Source organism: Podarcis erhardii (genome assembly GCF_964252035.2).
Source record: "Podarcis erhardii genome assembly, chromosome: 1".
Classification (NCBI taxonomy): domain Eukaryota; kingdom Metazoa; phylum Chordata; class Lepidosauria; order Squamata; family Lacertidae; genus Podarcis; species Podarcis erhardii.
In genome coordinates, this window is record NC_138497.1 from 122018394 (window position 1) to 122033063 (window position 14670).

Below are 14670 nucleotides of genomic sequence, written 5' to 3' on the forward strand. Positions count from 1 at the left end.
TCACAATGTTTCTTCAAGTTAGGCACTCTCTCGTGAAAGGGTGGAGGCCTGTGCTAGTAGGCCCAATACAACGGGGCCAACAACTGTGATCATGTGAAAAACAAATCATTCCATTGGTCTGTCTAGCTCAGTTTCATATAAACTGACTAGCAGTAGCTTTCAAGGGTTTCAAAATGGAGCACTTCCTTGCACATGCCATGAATTGCACCTGAGACCCAGGAGCACCAGCTTTAGGAGGTGGAGGAGACCGAACCGCCAAGCTGAGCGCAACACAGCATCAAAGGCAGGCTCCTCCTGAGCACAAAAGAGGAGGAGCAATGGCCATTGAAGCTGCACAGTGCTGGGCAAGACCTCCTCTCAATGACTTGCCTCCTCCTGACAACATGCACATGACACAGGTTGTGTGTGAGAGACGTCTCAGGCATCCACCACTGGCCTCTCCATCTTTGGTCCAAGGTAGCGCCTCTGCTGAAATGTTGCAGAATTCTCCTTTCACACAGGCATGTCTTGTCTTGCATACATACTCCTTTCCAGGTTCTTCTCCATGGAAAGACATCTTTGGATGCTCAAGGCATGATCTTTCACTTGAGAGTGGGCTCAGCGTGAAACCACAAACACTGGACAAGATGCTCTGGTCAGACCTCACCTGGAGTACTGTATCCAGTTCTGGGCACCACAGTTCAAGAAGGACACGGACAAACTGGAACGTGTCCAGAGGAGGGCAACCAAAATGGTCAAAGGCCTGGAAACGATGCCTTATGAGGAACAGCTAAGGGAGCTGGGCATGTTTAGCCTGGAGAAGAGGAGGTTAAGGGGTGATATGATAGCCATGTTCAAATATATAAAAGGATGTCACATAGAGGAGGGAGAAAGGTTGTTTTCTGCTGCTCCAGAGAAGTGGACACGGAGCAATGGTTCCAAACTACAAGAAAGAAGATTCCACCTAAACATTAGGAAGAACTTCCTGACAGTAAGAGCTGTTCGACAGTGGAATTTGCTGCCAAGGAGTGTGGTGGAGTCTCCTTCTTTGGAGGTCTTTAAGCAGAGGCTTGACAATCATATGTCAGGAGTGCTCTGATGGTGTTTCCTGCTTGGCAGGGGGTTGGACTCGATGGCCCTTGTGGTCTCTTCCAACTCTATGATTCTATGACTTTTCATCTCCATTGTACTGCAGAGTTTACTATAGTGGCTTGCCTGTTCTTTGTGATTTCCAGAACAGGGTGAGGCAAGTTACTTGCAATACAACAGGAAGCCAGAACATGGAACTTGCATTATGCCCATCCTCTGTCTAGAAAGATTTTCTCTTTCCCTTCACTAGGCACATTCAGCACAACTGCACTAGAGTTCAGAAGGGGCTGCTTTTTTATAATTGGGACTCCCTCATTTGAAAGTACCCCACTCCACACATCAAAAGGATCCATTGCTGCAGCACAACCGTCTTAATCAAGTCATTGGATTCTGCAAAACAGAAAAAAGTACTCTCTCTGCCGCCACCTCAATCTTGTTACACTGGGTACCAAAGTTTAGAAAGCACAGTTAGATTGAGGTATCATTAGTGTTAGAGCCCAAGTCAGCATTTTAAAACTGTGGAGATGTCATGTGCCTCTTTTGGTGCTTTCCTGATGGGGCCTTATCTATGCCAGTCTGGAACCAGTATAGCAAAACACTATAAAAAAGATAATACTGTGGGCTTTGGATGTGACAGTTGATTTACCACTTTGCTCCTCTTAGACGGCAAAGGGTTGCGCTTTGGTCTAAACCACTGAGCCTCTTGGGCTTGCATATGAGGTCAGCAGTTTGAATCCCCATGACAGGGTGAGCTCCCATTGCTCAGTCCCAGCTCCTGCCAACCTTCAGTTCGAAAGCCCACCAGTGCAAGTCAATAAATAGATACCGCTGTGGCAGGAAGGTAAATGGCATTTCTGTGCACTCTGGTTTCCATCATGGCGTTCTGTTGCACCAGAAACAGTTTAGTCATGCTGGCCACGACCCAGAAAGTTGTCTGTGGACAAATGCTGGCTCCCTCGGCCTCAAAGCGAGATGAGCACCGCAACCCAATAGTCACCTTTGATTGGACTTAACTGTCCAGGGGTCCTTTACCTTACCTTAGACCTCTCTTATGATTGCTTTGTATATTTCTGTTCTCCCTGTCCATTTGTCATTTCATCGATCCTTGCATTTTCAGAAGCCCGTTGCTACTGAATCATGAATAGGAATGGAACCTAACATTTGACAAGGCAATGTTGTGTAAATACTACGGCAACTCATGAAAACTTCTCCCTGGTGGTTACAGAACTGCAAGCACAGATTCCAGATCATGTTAGATCTAATACTAGGAGTCTCAACAACAGCTTCTTGAACCGTATAGCCTGTATCTTCTTTGCACTGTTTTTTGGCTAGAATGCCCAGTGTGAACCTTCAAATATTTCAGATTATAGCATGTAATGAGCAGGACAATCCTAAACTATTATCCACCATGCTGGAAGGTGTTTGGATGAATCAGAAGTATCCCTCAACAAAGGTTTACCAAGCTCCACCAGCAGCAGAGAAGCCAACTCCTAGGAGCTGAGGTCCCTTCTCCCTCCCCCCCATGAAATATTTGAGGGCCCCCCCAAAGTTAATAGGCATTGTCATTCAAATGGTCTGTGTACCACTGTGCTCACCCAAACGGTGCGCATACACTACTGCCAGAGATGTCCCCACCAATGGTAGCCAGTGAGCCCCCTGAAACACAGGTGGGGCATTGAATCAGCATATGATTAACGGGATTTGTGCAGGCCCTGTTGCTCTCACAGTAGACTTGATCCTGGTCTCTTCACCACATCAGTCTGCAAGATGGTGCGCTGTACAGTTTTTTTCCCCTGTACACACCTATCTTTCACTCTGGCTCTTATCGGTACAAGGGGTCTGGTGGTCCCCCTCCATCATGCCCTGAAATTGCAAGCCACAGGTTAGGACTGCAGCCTAACATGTATGTACAGTGGTACCTCAGGTTACAGACGCTTCAGGTTACAGACTCCGCTAACCCAGAAATAATGCTTCAGGTTAAGAACTTTGCTTCAGGATGAGAACAGAAATCGTGCTCCGGCGGCGTGGCGGCAGCAGGAGGCCCCATTAGCTAAAGTGGTGCTTCAGGTTAAGAACAGGTTCAGGTTAAGAACGGACCTCCAGAACAAATTAAGTACTTAACCTGAGGTACCACTGTATAAGCACAATTAAAGGTGAAATGCTACAACCACTGATTCGAGAAGTGCAGTTTGCTTTGAATCTTTCACTCTGTTGTGGATTTCCTCCTATAGCGGGTAGGGGTGGAAAAACCTGTCAGTTTGGGTTTCTCATTTTTACAGCCTTCAATTTCAGTTCTCTTCATTTCTACATCCGTTAGAGAAATATTGAGATAGTTTTAAAAATCCTTGAAAAGATTCATCAACATTTTAGTGCAAATTTCCCCCAATAAACCTATTTTTGTATGCAATTTGGCCTAATATACACATTTTTGCAAAGCAATTTCCCACTTAATATAATACAATTTGGAATGTTATTTGCACCAATACATGCATCTCTATGCACAATTTACCCCAGTACATGCATTTTTGTATGCATTACCTGGCCAAAGAACTGCCTTACAAAATTTGGAGAAATATGAATTCCAAAGGCTGGCTGTATTTCGGTTCACATATTGTTTTGGGACATGCAAGTTAGGAAGGGTCAGGGCTTTAGGGGGAACTCACAGGAACTCAGTTCTGGCACCTCTCAGGTAGGTGCTATTCCCATTGGGAAGTGTTCATGGCGAGTTCCAGCACCTCTTTTTCTAGAAAAATGGCACTGGGAAGGGCTGCCTTTAAATGTGAACCTAATTAAAAAATTTCCCCCTTCTCAAACTTCAGGAGATGTTCATGTGTCTTTCCTGATATATTCCATGTAATTTAAACTGACACACTGATTTTATCACAATATTTTATTCAGCAACAATTTTTAAAAATTGAATTTCCAGAGTTCCAAAGCCAGAGTTGTCAAATCCTGAGTTTCCAGATTTGCATTCAATGGCAATCATTCAGATTGCTTGCCTTTAGTTTTTAAGCACTGTCATAAACATATATAACTAAAAAAAAAATTCCCCTTTATAATTTAATTTATAAAATACTTTGGGTGCTACATTTAAAAAAAAAAATCACAGGCAGCATAGTGCACGCTCACTTATCACACACACTTATTACACACACATACACATACACAAATACAATACAATCCTGTTTTCTTCCACCAGAAATAGATATTGTGAGAAGGACTCTTATAGACAAAGGAAGCCAGTACTCAACAAGAAACTTGTATTTAATTAAATGCTTTGCAAAGATACATGAATAAAGCTATGCGTATGGCTTTTCTTTCTTTTTGTGTGTGTTTATTTTCAAAAGAAACAAAACAAGAAACGAGAGAGCATAATTCTTCAAGAAAGGAACGGACCTCTGTATCCACATGCTCTGTGTAAAAAAGATATGCTGATGTACACAGCATTCTGTATATGGTATAACCATAAGGGAGAAAAATGCACAGAATAACATTTTCTCCCGGACACCAGAAAACTAATACTAAATTCTACCAAAAAAATAAGTTGATGGCAACAGTCTTTTATTTTCTCAGGATTTTACAGACACCATTTTAGCACCATTCCCTTTTTTTTATTAAAAAAACAAAACCATTTTACTTTATTATATTATATTGCCCTGCCTTATATTGCCCTGCCTATATCCATTCTTGGAATTATAACAGAAGCATAGCACCTTGTTGTATCTAGAACAAACACTAGATTATTAAATGCATCCCAGCTTCTAGAGATGAGGTAGCTCATGCTAAGAAATGATGGACCATTTGCTTGCCCTGGTTGATCAAGGCAGTTAAGTCAGAATTTACGGTGATGCATGACCAGTTGTTAAGCGAAAGTGTATCTCAGCAACAGTAATTTATATTAATACTTGGTTTTGGGGTTAATATATGGGAATACATGACAACACACATAACTGGGCAATACACTAGAGGCAGTAGGGAAATCCCGATGTCATGAAGTCATTCGGGAGTTTTGATATTGACCACAATGCAACAAAACTCTATCCACTGACTATAACTTAGAAGAGGTAATTGCCCATTGGGGATTGCTCATTAGACAGGCAACCAACCACCAATCACACCCCAGTCCCAACCACTGATTTTGAATTGGAGACTTTGGGGGTAAAACATTACCAAACCGTCGACTTATTAACAGTATTTGGAATTATGCATTTAGCTAACTACATTAGGTAGCACGTGTTGTTCTTAATTTTATAGAATTCGAGCCATAAGGAATGTGTACATCATCTACTTCAGCTCTCTTCACTGTGTCAGTACATAAACGCACGATATGCATTATTCCCTATGATCCCAGAGGATAGCCTTCATCAGAGTGCTTGATGGTTCACAAATGGTGGCCAGGACTGAAAGGGATGTCTATATACACTTGCAAATGGTGGTACACAGCTTTGTGTTCCCAATTTTGCTGCAGCAGTTGACAGGTTAGTGTTTAGCTTTACAGCAGCTTGTTTCTTTCGCAGTAGGAGCCACTGCCTCGAAATCGGGAAGCAGAGTTTCAGCTGCATCTCTAACTCTTCTTTTGGATCGTATCTGATCGGGGGTCAAACAAAAGCAGAAAGAAGGCTGTTTCACAGATTCAAATTTTCCCAAAAGTTTGAAATGGCTTAGCTTAAGAACATTGCCCACGAGCTCATGGAAACTTTAGTCCTTTGTTGCACTAAGGATAGACTCTGACATTAATTTCCCCTACTTACATCATGGAAGTAAGACAAAAATGCAAAAGAAGCAAGCCTTTGTAATATCATTGTGGTCAGAAAGCGTCTGATGAACGGTTGGCAAGCTTCCAATGACCTTTGCCTATTGGATGCATCAGATTTGCATTTAAACATTTGGAAACTGCAGACTCTCACACCTTTTGCCTATTTTCTATGCTATTTCAGAAGGGCATAAACTAAAGAAACAAGGAAATTAGCCCTGGCAGGATGCACATGAACAATACTGGAAAGTTAATATCAGTGAAATAGACATTAACCTTGTTCCAAAACACTTCCAAATGTGTATTGAATACCTACTATGGTTGACTATTGAAATTGGGAGCAAAGATGAAGCAATGATATTCTGTTTGCAGAGAGTATACCACACCTTTACAATTCATAGTGTGATTCACTGAAGGAATTGGTGGCAGCAGTGGTAGTAAAACCTCTTGGCAATGTTTCATTGAGCTACCTTGGTGTTTAAGAACATTCTACAGCATGAAATTGCCCAAAGAATATTCTGAACATTCCAAGTTTCGTGACGAAAGTGAAATCTCAGATTGGCTGGGGGAATCCCTCACGTGAGCTGGAGGGACAGGAGGAGCTATATGCTAAAGCAAAGTGACCCCAGACTGGAAAGCTAAGTGGGCCCCAGGAGATAGTGAATTTCCTTGAGTTACCAAACCCAGGTGCAGAATTGATAGTGGTGTGTTGGGGGGGGGGGAGCTAAACAGCAGATGAGATGGACTGAAAACCAGGGAGTTGAGGAAATGAGTTGCGGTAAAGTCATGAAGTTGAATGAGGGAAGTCCAAGTAGAAAGTGGGACATGAGGAAACCTCACACAGGGCAAAGAGGACAGGAATGGTTTTGTACGATTAGCAAGAAAGAAATGGAAAGGTAAGGGAGCTTTGGAGATGGTGGGCCCAGTGGCCTTCGGGGTCCCTGTGTCTGGAGCCTGAGGGGGCCTCTGTACCTTCAAGAGTTACATAGAAGGGATAATTTGACTTATCTTCCTTGACCACAGCACTGTGACTTGGCTAATCTAAGGGATCAGTAAAGGTCAATAGGTGGTTCAGGGCAGAGGTCAATTTCACATATAAATTTGAATTAACTAACCAGTTATTGGTGTACTGGCTTCTTTAAAAAAAAAATCAGTGTCATAATGTACAACTCCTCACTGGTGTAGCAGTGAGTTTTAACTTGGTGGACAATTGACCGTCTTACATATACCCATCGGTTTAGAGTACTTGCTTCATGCGAATTGCACCCATTTTAAACTGAGCAGAAACCCCATGTATAAATAAGAATGACGGTGATGTTTTTGTTTTGTTTTTAATTCAGAAACATGTTAGCTATTTTTGCATCAAAGGGTGGTCATTTGTCCTTCTAAAGTCCTATTACTTCATTAAAAAAGTTGACTTGGGACAATTAAGACTGAAGGTGTGTAAGTCAGTAAAATAAATAACCTAAAGCAGGCCAGGGAATTAGAAAGAACTGTTATATACAATGCTGATTCCAATATCAGCCATTATTTCAAGAGTCTCAGGATTAACTTCACTCAGTCTAAATTCTTGTGTTTTGTTGCTGTTGTTTCCCAATGCTTGTGAATATGTATGTCCCCCCCCTTTTTATTTATTTATTAATTTTTTTCTTTCTTTCCTTTTTTTTACTACACAAAACAAACTGGCCCAATCTCTATTCCAAACTCTTGGTCTGCACTTCCAATGTCCACTGGAGCAATGTCGACTATAGGTAAGCGTGCCACATTCTGGGTTTTGTATTCGAAGACGGTGCTGCCCACGTTCCCGTTGCGTTTCTGCAAGAGAAGGAAAACAAGAGAGGGGGGAAATGACTCGAGGCTATTGGTCAGATCCTCTGCAAACCAAGAAGAAAACTAGGCCTACCTAGCCAATAAACATGTGCTATTCTGGCTGCAAGGGACGCAGGTGGCACTGTGGGGTAACCACAGAGCCTAGGACTTGCCAATCAGAAGGTCAGCGGTTCGAATCCCCGCGACGGGGTGAGCTCCCATTGCTCGGTTCCTGCTCCTGCCAACCTAGCAGTTCGAAAGCACATCAAAGTGCAAGTAGATAAATAGGTACCGCTCCGTCGGGAAGATAAACGGCGTTTCTGTGCGCTGCTCTGGTTCACCAGAAGTGGCTTAGTCATGCTGGCCACATGACCCGGAAGCTGTACGCCAGCTCCCTCGGACAATAAAGCGAGATGAGCGCCGCAACCCCAGAGTCGGTCACGACTAGACCTAATGGTCAGGGGTCCCTTTACCTTTACCTATGCTGGGTGCAGTGAAGATTCAGGAAAGAAAGAAAAAAAGAAAGTACTTCTTTGCACAGCGCATAGTTAAACTATGGAACTCGCTTGCACAGGAGACAATGACAACCATTAACTTGTCTGGCTTTAAAAAAGAATTGGACACATTCCCGGACAATATGGCTATCAATGGCCGCTAGCCATGTTGATTATGATCTGCCTCCACAGCTGAAGGCAGCAAAGCTTCTGAATACCAGTTGTTGGGAAGCTTAGGAGGGGAGATTGTTCTTGTCCTTAGATTCTCCTTGAGAGTTTCCCTGCAGGCATCTGGTTGGCCACTGTGGGAACAGGATACTGGACTAGATGAGCCTTTGGCCTGATCCAGCAGACTCTTCTTATGACCAGCTCCAGTCTGTTGCACACAGACGCACCCCCATAGCCCTCCTTAGTTATTACAATCACTACTTATCCATAGTTCACAGTACAGTGGTGCCCCACAAGACGAATGCCTCGCAAGACGAAAAACTCACTAGACGAAAGAGTTTTCCATTTTTTGAGTCGTTCCACAAGACGAATTTTCCTATGGGCTTGCTTCGCAAGACGTTTTGTCTTGCGAGTTCTTGCGGGTTTGTTTCCTTTTTCTTAAAGCCGCTAAGCCGTTAATAGCCGCTAAGCTGTTAATAGCCGCTAAGCCGCTAAGCCGCTAATAGCCGTGCTTCGCAAGACGAAAAAATTGCAAGACGAAGAGACTCGCGGAACGGATTAATTTCGTCTTGCGAGGCACCACTGTAGCTAAATCCGGCCTCCAACAACCGAGGTGGGCTGCAATCTGATACACACGTCCTGAGCTCATAACTGAGAAGACGTGTCCCAAAAGAGGTGCCTGCTATTTAGCGTACACAAAAGTCTGTGCGATTTTATGATGATGATGATGATGATGATGATGATAATAATAATAATAATAATAATAATAATAATAATAATAATAATAAATTTTATTTATATCCCGCCCTCCCCAGCCGAAGTCGGGCTCAGGGCGGCTAACAATAATAAAATGGTACAACATTCTAAAATCATTTCACTATAAAATTAATTCAAATCAAATTGATGGCAACCATTAGGCTAAAGTTCTGTGAAGATTGCCAAAGGAGGGAGTCAGGCTGTGCCCTGACCAAAGGCCTGGTGGAACAGCTCTGTCTTGCAGGCCCTGCAGAAAGATGTCAGGTCCCGCAGGGCCTTAGTCTCTTGTGACAGAGCGTTCCACAAGATTGGAGCCACAGCCGAGAAAGCCCTGGCTCTAGTTGAGGCCAGCCTAACCTGGGACCTTCAGGATGTTTTTATTTGCAGACCGTTAGTTCCTCTGTGGGACATACCAGGAGAGACGGTCCCGTAGGTAGGAGGGTCCTAGGCTGTATAGGGCTTTAAAGGTTAAAACCAGCACCATATGCTATGTTAAAGGACAGCCTGGTTTGAGCAGAAGAGCCACTACAACACACCGGCAACAAAAGGAGGACTGTAGAAAAAGAGGTGCCAGAACTCACCATGAGCGCCTCCCTTGTTCTCTTAGAATGGCAATGGCACCCACCTGAGAGGTGCCAGAACTGAGTTCCAGCGAGTTCCAGCGAGTTCCAGCTGGAAAACAGCCCTGACTATAGCTCAGTGACAGAGCACTTTGCCTCAAAAAGGTTTAATCCCTGGGGGATTAAATCCCTGGGGGAGAGGGAGACTATTTTATGAAATTGCCGGTCAGTGTAAACAATACAGTCGTATCTTGGTTTTCGAACAGCTTAGTTCTCAGACGTTTTGGCTCCCGAACGCCACAGACCCAGAAGTGACTGCTCCGGTTTGCAAACTATTTTTGGAAGCCCATCGTCTGATAGGGCTTCCACGGCTTCCGATTGGCTGCAGGAACTTCCAGCAGCCAATCGGAAGCCGCACTTGGTTTCTGAATAATTTGGAAGTCAACCGGACTTCCGGAACGGATCCCATTTGACTTCCAAGGTATGACTGTACTGAGCTAGATGAAGGAAAGGACCGAATTTGTATAAAGCTGCTCCCTGTGTTCCTATATTTATCAGGCTCTTGGCAGGCAGATAAGATTGCCAGTTCATATAGAAGCTGCTATGGGCCTTTGGTGTGTGTAGCATCATTGTGACTGCCCAAGGTATGTTGAGCTTTCCCCTCCGCTCAGCTGCCATCTGGCTGTGATGACCAATTAAGTGCACAGGGCCTTCATTGTGACTGGAAATTACACAGTGCAACTGGTTGCGATATCATTCCCCCCCCCCCCCCGCATTGTAAATTCTTATTTCAAAACCCAAAGCTTTGGGGATATTCTCTTGTTGAGAGAAGCTAGTAGTAAAATCCTATTTTGCTTTATGTCTCATTATGAATGCCCAGTGCTGAAAATGCAAAACAAAGAAACCCGCCAACTTACGCTGCAGCTGTCTTGAAGGACAGTGTATCTAAAGCGGCTGTTTCCTTCAGCTTTAATCTCAAGGTCATTAGCTGCCTTCAGGACCACAGCTTTCTTCAGGTTCTTGGCTTGGTCATCCATGTACCCTATGCTGTTCTTGCAATGGTAGGTGATATTCTGAGAAGCTTCTTTGGACAGCAAACGGAGGAAAGTCATTTGAGTGACAGCAGTGTTGGGTGACTCACTATCTCCGTAGACAAACTGCAGAGGTATGAAGAAGTAAAAACTCATTTACACAACTCTAGATAATATCTTCTCTTCTCCCCTAAATCCATGCAATTCAGTTGAAGTATAACTGAAACAGCTTGCTACACAGTATAAGGAATTTTAATTTAATATCTGAAAGACTGTCTCCTTCCTCCCCTCCTTCTTGGGTGTTGAAATTGGCAGAGGAGGACCTCTTAGTTGTTCCACTGCTCTCAGAAGTTTGGGAAGGTGTGGTGGCCCAGGAAAAGACATTATCCATGCTGGCCTCTAAGGTGAGGTGAATTTTTATGCTGGCATTTGCTTCTGGACTGCTGCAATTTGTTACTCCTGTACATTACAAAATTGCTTTTTTCGTTCTAATTCACAAGCAAAACTGAGAGCTTTGACTGCCAAACTGCCAATAATCAATCTAATACATAAAATAAATGCTATATTAAAAACCAAACATATTAATAACTAAATGTGCTTATATTTTTCAACTCACCTAGATTTATAATATTATTTTCATTATGGATTACATTTCTAAAAACCTCCAAAAGACACTGATGAGCTGAATACCCCCCCCCCCCGCAAAAAAAGTAACTTTAATTACCTGTGAACCTCTATTCATATCAAGTCCATACCATATGGGCTTTAGGTCAGATGATCTACTAGTCCACCACGTTTTACGTGGGATGCTAGCTGGGTTGGCAGGTATACACGATTCTCCTGTTTCCAAATTGCAGAATACTTTGATAGCATCTTCCACACAACCCTGATTAGGATCAATCCAATATTCTCCTGCAAAGATCAAACAGGAAAGTTTAAAGCGGGACAAGGCAACAATTACTGGTCCAGGTTAGGTCCAGTGACTAGGTCATAATTATCACACACAGGTTTCTTCCAGCAAAAAGTATACAATAGAGTAAACCAGTTTTGTAAGGCAACAAGCAAACATGTAGACATCTGGAAGTAAATCCCACTGAACAAAGTGGGACTCATTTCCAAGTAAGTATGCATAGAACCATACTACAATTCTTCTGGTTCAATATCATCTATTCAAGATTGAGTCATCCAGCAGCATGGTGGTAATGTAACAAATGAATATGGGACATCTTTAGAGAAGGGGTGGAAAGAGAATTCAACAGTCAGCGGAAGGAAGGGAGAAAGCTCCATATACAAAAACCTGAGAACAACTGAACTACTCCTCAAACACTATATTCATGTTCAATCTTGGGACAGGTTAAATTGGTGTTTTATACCATGTTGCCATTTTATTTTTATTATTAATTGAATTTATATACCGCCCTATACCTGGAGGTCTCAGGGCGGTTCACATAAAAAGATCACAGTACAGTGGTACCTCAGGTTAAGAACTTAATTCATTCTGGAGGTCCGTTCTTAACCTGAAACTGTTCTTAACCTGAAGTACCACTTTAGCTAATGGGGCCTCCCGCTGCTGCCGTGCCATTTCTGTTCTCATCCTGAGGTAAACTTCTTAATCTGAGGTACTGTTTCTGGGTTAGCGGAGTCTGTAACCTGAAGCATCTGTAACCTGAAGCGTCTGTAACCCAAGGCACCACTGTATATAAAATAAAAATAAAAGCAATAACCCAATAATAACCCCACACACACACCAAAAAAAGGGGCCACAATTTAAAAGGGTATGGGATGTTGATCAGGTCAACCAAAGGCCTGGTTAAAAAGGAATGTTTTTGCCTGGCACCTAAAGGTGTATAATGAAGGCACCAGGCGAACTTCCCTAGGGAGAGCATTCCACAGATGGGGAGCCACTGCAGAGAAGGTCTGTTCTCATGTTGCCACCCTCCGGACCTCTCGAAAAGGACCTCCAGACCTTTTCAGGTGATATTCAAATATGGATGCATAAAGTTTAATATTTATGGGCTTGGATCTCAATTTACTCTCCCACAAACTCAAAGGTTCTTTCCACCCATGGAAGACCTTTGACTTTTGCAGCAATTTCCACTGTTCCAGAGGCTGCCACAGTCCAAGGGAACAGATTTTCATAGGGTTTGAAGGCTTGCAGTGGGAAAGAAGAATTGGTGAGAGTCACCTCTCCCCTCCCATCCGGCAGTGGAAGGAAAGTCAGGAGCCAGGTCATTTTATTACATTTATTCATTCTTATAAGCTTATTCCACTCTGAAGACTCTAGGATAGAGCTTTCCAAACTGTGTGTTGTGAAACGTTACTGTGTCGGCTGCAGTGTGTAGGTGTGTTGCTGGAAAGGGGTTAGTTTACCTCCAGTTTGCCAGTAAAACGGAATTACTGTGTTGTGAAATGATGCATGTCTAAAAAGTATGTCACCAACATGAAAAGTTTGGAAAGCTCTGCTCTAGGAGGTTGCAAGAGATTTGGCCGAAATAATTTGTGTTGATAAGTTTAAGGGGAAATCGTTTTTCTTGGAAACTGTATTAAATCACTCCAGCAGATATTGCAGAGGGTTTTTTGTTTGTTTGTTTTTAGATGAAAAGATATGAAGCGAACTGCAATTTTTGCTCTTTTCATCTGCAATTCTTAGACATTCTTGTCTTACGGTCCACGATTCTGGCTTGCTTCCTTCCTACGGACCACCACATTTTCTTATGTTATGGCTCCCATATGAAAGGCTAATTAAAACCCAGTTTCTTCTACACTCTGACACGGATGTACTGAACATGTAGGGTAAAGAGAAAGAGAATCAGCTGCTACATAGCAGATAGACATTGCTATGGTGGTGCTTCTAAGACCCAAGACCATTCAGTGCTGTGGCAGACTGCAGAAGTTTTAATTCTACATCAGTTGACACATGCGACAGCTAGACTGGTGACTGGGAGCGGCCGCCAAGACCATATAACACCAGTCTTGAAAGACCTACACTGGCTCCCAGTACATTTCCGAGCACAATTCAAAGGCGCTGACCTTTAAAGCCCTAAACGGCCTTGGTCCAGTATACCTGAAGGAACATCTCCACCCCCATTGTTCTGCCCTGACACTGAGGTCCAGTGCCGAGGGCCTTCTGGCGGTTCCCTCGCTGCGAGAAGCCAAGTTACAGGGAACCAGGCAGAGGGCCTTCTCAGTAGTGGCACCAGCTCTGTGGAACGCCCTCCCACCAGATGTCAAAGAGAAAAACAACTACAGATAGGTAGCCGTGTTGGTCTGCCATGGTCAAAACAAACAAAAAAAAAAAAAATTCCTTCCAGTAGCACCTTAAAGACCAACTGAGTTAGTTCTAGGTATGAGCTTTCGTGTGCATGCACACGAATCCGACATCAGGAACCACAAGACAGAAAAACCACAAGACAGAAAAACCAGTAGGAGAACACTTCAATCTCCCAGGACATTCTATACAAGATCTCAAAGTAGCTGTTCTATTACAAAGGAATTTCAGAAATAGACTGGAAAGAGAAGCTGCTGAATTGCAACTTATCACCAAACTTAAAACTATGGAGAGACCTGGTTTGAACAAAGACATTGGATTCTTATCTCATTATACATGACAAAGCCATTTTTCACCTTCTCACCCCTTGCTTTTTCCTGTTAGACCTATTGCAGTCGTTAAGAGTCGTCAACAGGCTCATCGCAGCTATCTGCCAATCACCCATTCCCAACACCCTTCTGAGTAATACCCCTCCCCACCTTCTCACTATATAGAAAGGTCCGGTGACTTCTGTCTCAGTGTATCTGAAGAAGTGTGCATGCACACGAAAGCTCATACCTAGAACTAACTCAGTTGGTCTTTAAGGTGCTACTGGAAGGAATTTTTTTTGTTTGTTTGTTTGTTTTGAGAAAAACAACTGCCAGACTTTTAGAAGACTTCTGAAGGCAGCCCTGTTTAGGGATGCTTTTAATGTTTAATAGGTTATTGTATTTTAATATTCTGTTGGAAGCCGCCCAGAATGGCTGGTGAAACCCAGCCAGAT

General features: G+C 43.2%; 1 protein-coding gene across 1 annotated transcript in view; it reads right to left on the reverse strand.

The window, feature by feature from the left end:
• Positions 1-3943: 3943 nt before the first annotated feature.
• The window catches only part of COL5A2 (collagen type V alpha 2 chain), a 187401-nt gene continuing 176674 nt past the window's right edge, over positions 3944-14670 (reverse strand). The window contains exons 52-54 of the mRNA XM_081855923.1: positions 11364-11551; positions 10526-10765; positions 3944-7636 (exon numbers count right to left, since the gene is read on the reverse strand). Coding sequence (XP_081712049.1) covers positions 7490-7636; positions 10526-10765; positions 11364-11551 — 575 coding nt within the window. The 3' untranslated portion in view covers positions 3944-7489. The remainder of the gene's footprint in view (positions 7637-10525; positions 10766-11363; positions 11552-14670) is intronic.